We start from the raw sequence: 7,555 nt of genomic DNA, 5'->3' as shown, positions 1-7,555 counted from the left end.
ATGTTGCAATTAACCAGTGCGAGTCAGACAGATGTTAAAAGCATTATAAGGGCACTTTATACATTCAAAAGGACCTCGGTACAAATACTTTTTTCATTTGCTTCATTACTGAACGTTGTGGTTAAATTAGAACGGCGGAGCAAATTCAGGTTTTGTGTATCAGTGATTACTGAAAAGCCTCTAAGCAACAATAGAATTCAGTTTAGTCTTAAACAGGGAATTCAGCACATATGTATAACAAATTTAATTACATTTGGTACTTTCGAGAACTAAAAGCGCAGAAAGTTTTTTCTCCGAACTGAAACTAACCACAGAAACCTTTTAATTAGCTGCTTACGAAGTGATCCAATAGCGTTTAATGAATTAGTTAACAGCTGGAAGAAACCAATTACTTTCTAATTGATTAGGTTTGATCAAGTAGTAAATTTTTTTGTTCAACGAAAAATATATATAAATAAAAAGATAAAGAATTGGATCTACCACATAGGTTTGTTTTACTAGAATTTCATGCTTAGATGAAATAACTTATAATGAATATGCAAATCATGTCACTACAACAAACAGGGATGGATAAACGGAGAGAGAGAGAGATTGAACTATCGTGTTGGTTTATTTCAATAATAGATTTAATTTGTACATGAAAGAACCAATGACTTAACTGATCTGAAGGCTTGTAATACTTGCTAATTTAAGCGTGTCGTATTGTAATAATATAGCTGGTTGTGAACGTAACCAAACGGAAGCACACTTAACTTCCTTGAAAAACAAAGACTTCTAATTACAATATTTCAACAGGATTTCGAATCTCTCTCTCTCTCTCTCTCTCTCTCTCTCTCTCTCTCTCTCTCTCTCTCTCTCTCTCTCTCTCTCTCCGTTTATCCATCTCATAAGATTTATTTTGCCTAATTCTTACTTGGGTTTCGACCATTTTCCTGCGAAATAAAGAGCGTAAAAATGCAAGCAATACGGGAAAGCTCATCGGTAATTTAAAGCACCACGATTCTTTGGAAAAAGCTGGAATACTTGAATCTCATGTCAATTTCCAAAATATTCTTGTGCCATTTTCCCAGAAGGGGAATAATAGGAAAGAACTTGTGAAACACAAAAATACACCACATTGCAGCGTATGATCATTTAAGTTTTCCCATTTTTAACATGATTAGAAACGTGTTTTGAATTATATATATATATATATATATATATATATATATATATATATATATATATATATTGTGTGTGTGTGGTGTGTGTGTGTGTGTGTGGCGCGCGTGTGTGTGTGTAAAAATTATAATATTATATTATATTATAATTCTATATATATATTATAATATACTATATAATATAATATATACAATAATAATATATTATATAACACTAATATAATATATATTATAATATAATAATCGATATCTTAAATAATATATTATATGATTTTGCACACAAAATTTTGTACAACACAGCGCTAGGAAAAGTTCCAAAAGTTCACAATACCATGAGAGCTAACATTATACATGTATTAAATGGAGCTCATTTAAGAATTTTACTGCTCTTTTAAACAGTATTTCAGGGGAAAGTTCATACTATAAACCCTTAAATTTAATTGATATAACAGGAGATGAGGCAGAAAAGCACACGGGCAGACATGTAGAGAGAGATCATAGGGACGGGGGCGTGGGTGGGCTAGCCCTCTACGAAGAAAATAGTGGAACCCGTTTAAAACCAGTGCTCCACGTAATCATAGACTGTGATCAGTGTTACTGAACCGTCCGATTTACTCCCAAGACTGATAATGATTTTGGTCATATTGAAAATCCCTTATGATTTATCAACATGTTTACATTTTGAAGTGAAAAGGCAGTTCTTGGTTAATTTTACATTGTTGTTGCGATAATGCTTATTCCATCTGTTTTTTTTTTTATTATTATTGTTTTTTTTTAAGTTTCTCAATCTTCGTTTTGCGGATATAAAATATCAAAGGTGTCTTGATTTTTGTCACTTCCCGGAACCTCTCTTGGGACCTCTACCAACCAAATTTTTTTTTTATGCCACTCGCCATCCTTTTCACTGAAAGCGTTCGCTTCATTTACATTATCTGATATAAATAGAACATCATAGTATTGAATTATGAGAATTTCCGTTACAGAACGGTGTGATTTCAAAAAAGGAATTGACAAGAAGTATTTCGCCAAGGATTATTCTGGTCGTGTGTAAGAAATGTGAATCTACTGGGGAAACACAACCGATATCTAAACATGGTGCTCTTAAAAGTTATGTGACGATAGAGCAAATAAATAACAAACAAACTCAAACTAAAATTTTTAGATAGGTAGTGGAAGTCCAGGCTATGATCACAAAGATAAAATACGAGTAAAAAGTTTTAATGCTGATCTGTTATCTAGTCAGCTAGGGTTACGGCCAAGGAAGCATTCCAGACTAGAGACGAGGAAAAATCACGGAACGAGGTTGAGAAACGCAAGTGTCTGAAGTATGTCGTCGTTACGAGTGCACTACTGTCACGAACATGCTCCAGATTTTTCAAATCTTTCTTGATTTTCAGTACAAGAAAGTTCGTGGGTATCTTGAAGTCAGTTGTATCGCTTAAGTGCCATTTAACCTTTTATTTTATGTGATTCGTAGAAATTTTCGCAGGAGGATTAAACTCAAATAGTAGATTGTTGGATTTCTTAATAAAATCAAAGTTGCCTTGAATCAGTAAGAGAGCTGTCCACATTTTAGTACGTATTTTATTTATGTTATAATAATAATAATGATAATAATAAAAATAATAATGCGTCCTATACCTAACAAAACCCTTGCATCCACTTTACTGTTTAGCTAAAATGATCATAAACTGCAGGCCCGACCTGTATAGTTAGAGAGCCAGGTGGATTTTATTCACACTATTAGTACAAAAGGTTTGAGTGTGTACTTCTATTGCAAATCACCTAACAATGAAAGAAAGGGGAGTCTTACGTTGCACATTCCTGGGCTTTGGTCCCTGAGGGACTCAAAAGGGGAGCCAAAAATCCAATTAAACAAACTTTCGAGTACAACAACCGTTTCAAACCTGTTTCATTTAGATCACCCCTCAAATTAAACTAATTCAACTTAAGACATGAAAATACCTGGGGTTACTAATTAAGACACCTACTAATTAACAACCAATTAACGATTTATTTAAACTTTCAAGTACAACAAAAATTATTCTTGCATATGATTGTTCAGTAATCCTAGACACCATATCCACAACTTAAGACGCAATGTTTCCTGGGGTTTGTAGATAAGGTAGGGGTCTTTGGACCCTGAGGGATACGAAGACCCTCAAAATTGAACTTATTCAAAAGAGGGAGTACAACAGTTTTGGTTGATGCTTGGATAAAACATTATTTCAAATGAACAGAAATGCAACTTAAGACATGGAAATACCTGGGGTTACTAATTAAGACACCTACTAATTAACGACCAATTAACGATTTATTTAAACTTTCAAGTACAACAGAAATTCTTTTTGCAAATGATAATTTAGTAATCCTAGACACCATATCCACAAATTAAGACGCATTTTTTCCTGGGGTTTGTAGATAAGATGGGGTCTTTGGACCCTGAGGGATATGAAGACCCTTATACAAAAGAGGGAGTACAACAATTTTGATTGATGCTTTGGATGAACCATTATTTCAAATGAACAAAAATGCAATTTAAGAAACAAAATTTCTTTTTGCAGAAGATAATGCGGCATGGAATGTACAGTGTGATGTGCGACATAGTTTATTGTTTTATAGTAACCAAATTGAATCCTTGGTCAAGTCACTGTGTCTTAACTTTACTGCGATCATCTCATTCATGATCGGCATCAGTAATTTCATCTGATGATTCCTTTTCTCTTGGCAGGGGATCATGATCTTCATCCATATAATCATCCATACCACCATCTTCCTGGGCATCACCACTGTTGTCATCTGGCTCTGTTTCGACCTGAACCTCTGGAATGAGTACAGGGGGCATCTGTTCTCCATTGAACCAAATGATGCGAAATTCACCGTCGACATTTTGCCACCCATTGATGGGTATCTTGTCCAGGTCTTGGTGATGAGCACTACCCCATAATCTTGCAACGAATGCACTTCTATCCACGTGAGGTGCTAGTTCTGCTTCACATGGTGGAATGCTGCTGCCTGCAATGCTTTTAAGCTTCTCAAATGGGTGCTTAGCATTTGATTTTCGTTTGTAGGTTTTCTCGACCACGTTGAACCGGTACATGTTGAATGGGACAAGTTTCCGTGATTTGTCACGGGAAACCTGGTGAGCCCCTCCCGCCCGTCCCGGGACAACTGGCGGGCCTCGCCCGCCCGTCCCAGGACAACTGGCGGGCCTCGCCCTGCCCGTCCCGGGACAACTGGCGGGCCTCGCCTGCCCGTCCCGGGACACCTGGCGGGCCACGCCCTCCCGTCCCGGGACAACCGGCGGACCTCACCTGCCCATCCCGGGACACCTGGCGGGCCACACCCTCCCGTCCCGGGACACCAAGTGGGCCTCTCCCGCCCGTCTCAGGACACCTGGTGGGCCACGCCCTCCCGTCCCAGGACAACCGGCTGGCCTTGTCTGCCCGTCGCGGGACACCTGGCGGGCCACGCCCTTCCGTCCCAGGACAACCGACGGGCCTCGCCTGCCCGTCTCAGGACACCTGGTGGGCCACGCCCTCCCGTCCCGGGACAACCGGCGGGGGCCCGCCCGTCTCAGGACACCTGGCGGGCCACACAAGCCCGTCCCGGGACAACTGGCAGGCCTCGCTCGCCCGTCCTGGGACACCTGGCGGGCCACGCCAGCCCGTCCCGGGACACCTGGCAGGCCACGCCCACCTATCCCAGGACACTTGGCTGGCCACGCCCGACCTTCCTGGGACACCTGGCGGGCCACGCCCACCCGTCCTGGGATACCTGGCGGGCCACGCATGCCCATCCTGGTACATCTGGAGGGCCCCGACTGCCCATCCCGGGATACCTAGCAGTCCCTGCCCACCCGTCCCGGGACACCTGGTGGGCCCCGCCCTCCCATCCCGGGACACTTTGCGCCACACCTGACGGGCCCCGCCCGCCCCCCGACCATCCCGGGACACCTAGCAGGCCCCGCCCGCCCATACCCGGGACGCCCTGGCGGGCACCGCCCGCCCATCCCAGGACACCTGATAGGCCCCACCCACCTGCCCATCCGGGAACACCTGGCGGGCCCCACCTGCCCGTCCCAGGACACCTGATAGGCCCCCGCCCACCTGGCCATCCTGGGACACCTGGCGGGCCCCACCCGCCCGTTGTGGGAAACCTGGCGGGCCCTGCCTGCCCATCACGGGACACCTTATGAACCACGCCCACCTGTCCCGGGACACCTTGCGGGCCACGCCCGCCTGTCTCGTGACAACTGGCGGGCCTCTGTCCCGGGACACCTGGCGGGCCTCACCAGCCCGTCCCGGGCATAGCAACCTCCCATCGGGAAAACCTGGCGGGCCCCAGCTCACGCATCCCGGGACACCTGGCCTCGCCCTGCCTCCTGTCCCGGGACAGGCGGGCCTCCCGCCCACGGCCCTCCCGTCCCAGGGACACCAGGCCGGGCCTTCGCGCCATCCAGACTGGTGGGCCTCGTGCCCATCCCGAGACACCTGGAGGCACGCCCGCCTGTCCCGGGACACCTGGCGGGCCTCGCCCACCGCCCGCCCGTCCCCAGGACACCAGGCGGGCCTCGCCCGCCCGTTCCCGGGACACCTGGTGGGCCTCACCCACCCGTTCCCGGGACCCGTGGCGGGCCTTGCCCGCCATCCCAACAGAGAGCAACGCCTCTGCTTAGCCTTAGAACCAGAATATGCCACTGAATCTTTTCAGTTCTCCTGGTTGTTCTCTGAATCCTCTGCTCCTTCTCCTGGCATGCCCGAATCTTCTCTGAATCCTCTGCTTCTTCTTCTGACACTCCACGAATCTTCTCTGAATCCTCGGCTTCTCCTGGCACTCCATGAATCTTCTCTGAATCCGCTGCTTCTCCTGGCATTCCACGAATCTTCTATATATTTTTCCTTACCGTTTCTACATTCCTCCCATTTTCCTTTCCGTTTCAGGAATCAATAAAACTCTTAGAAAACATTTTATTATACTTATTTCCAACTGGTCGTTCCGTTCGCCCTGGACACCGGTCTTCCTATCCAGCGACTTGAAGCGATGATTTCGTTCCTCTAGAAGGCACCTCAGCTCGTTCCTCTTGAGTTTCGCAACCTGAACTTCACAATGGAGTCAACACATTTCCTTCGTGTGGTGTTCCCATTCCTTCTGCAGGCGCTGGAACCTGACCTCGGCGTCTTTCCTGTCGGATTCGCTGCTGTTTTTCCCTCTTCACTTGATCGTTCTCCTTCAGAAACAGCGTCTCAGCTTCGAACGAAAGGGCCCTTTCTTGCCAGGCCGGCTGTTACAACACCACCTGAGTTATCTGGATCACACGAGTGCGTTGTTCCCTTCTGCCCGCCTTCTGAATCTCTTCATAGTAGTCGAGCCTCTTTTGCAGATGAAGAATTATCCTGTCCAAGTTCACCTGCTATTCTCTCTGGTACTGGATGGTGTCTCGCAAGGCCGAAATTATCTCGTTCAATTCCATTTCCTTGGGCTGTTCACCTCCATCATCAGCAGTCAGGAGGAACCTCACCAGTGAATAGGCAGCCTATAAACAACATGACTATCCTTGCGTTAGACTTCTCTCCGTATTTCGAACAACATCTAGACAACAGCGTCCCACAACAGTTGCTGCCAAGGCCAGGTAAGGCCACGTTTTCTTCAAACTGGAATACCCAGTTCATATACTCTCCTCTGTATCTCGCTTTTTCCTTGATTTTCAATATTTTACAAGAGAAATTTCGATTTATCAAAATATAGCAAGAAACATTCTGAAAGATTTTTAATCATGCCTTGTTTCTAGGTGTTATAAATTGCTGCAATTCTCTCTCTCTCTCTCTCTCTCTCTCTCTCTCTCTCTCTCTCTCTCTCTCTCTCTCTCTCTCTTTTTTTTAGCTCTTAAGTTTGTAAGAACATTAGGGATTTTTTGCAGTATGCATCTTTTTTGTCTAGTCTCTTATCATCTTATCTATTAAAATAAATTTAGGTATTTTCCTTTATTTACCTTTTTGTCTATAAGAAAAACAATACTAACGACAGGCGTGCAATTGGAACTGAACTAACAAGATAACTAAAAGATATAATTCTAGATGAATTAGCCGTGACATCAAGAGAAATAATATATATATAATAATCAACTACTCAACCATAATTATTTTCAAAAACTACAGGTAAGTTTTAAGATTTTAAATTTATATCATATGCATACAAAGAAAAGGTAAAACAAAATTTAATTATATCAAATTTTGTCCTATATAAAAGTGAAAATAAGATATAAAGGAGTACAATTTTATTAGAGCATAACTTGATTCGTAAATTGAAATGCAATATAGAAATAAAGTAGAAAATCCTAACAATCCCATTTCTATATAAGACGACGCATTTGGTGTGAACGCACCCATCAACAA

The 7,555-nt window shown here is 43.9% G+C and overlaps 2 protein-coding genes across 2 annotated transcripts; both read right to left on the bottom strand.

The window, feature by feature from the left end:
• Window positions 1-4,470: 4,470 nt before the first annotated feature.
• On the bottom strand, window positions 4,471-4,959 carry LOC135218956 (collagen alpha-2(I) chain-like). Its single transcript, XM_064255393.1, has one exon. The coding sequence runs from the start codon at window positions 4,957-4,959 to the stop codon at window positions 4,471-4,473; it is 489 nt and encodes a 162-aa protein (XP_064111463.1).
• Window positions 4,960-5,116: 157 nt separating this feature from the next.
• LOC135218955 (collagen alpha-1(XIII) chain-like) lies at window positions 5,117-5,810 on the bottom strand. Its single transcript, XM_064255392.1, has 2 exons — window positions 5,455-5,810; window positions 5,117-5,333 (listed from the first exon to the last, which is right to left on the bottom strand). The coding sequence occupies exons 1-2, from the start codon at window positions 5,808-5,810 to the stop codon at window positions 5,117-5,119; spliced, it is 573 nt and encodes a 190-aa protein (XP_064111462.1).
• Between the last annotated feature and the right edge of the window lie 1,745 nt (window positions 5,811-7,555).

Source organism: Macrobrachium nipponense, chromosome 1 (genome assembly GCF_015104395.2).
Source record: "Macrobrachium nipponense isolate FS-2020 chromosome 1, ASM1510439v2, whole genome shotgun sequence".
Taxonomy (NCBI): domain Eukaryota; kingdom Metazoa; phylum Arthropoda; class Malacostraca; order Decapoda; family Palaemonidae; genus Macrobrachium; species Macrobrachium nipponense.
This window is presented reverse-complemented; position numbering and strand designations above follow the sequence as displayed.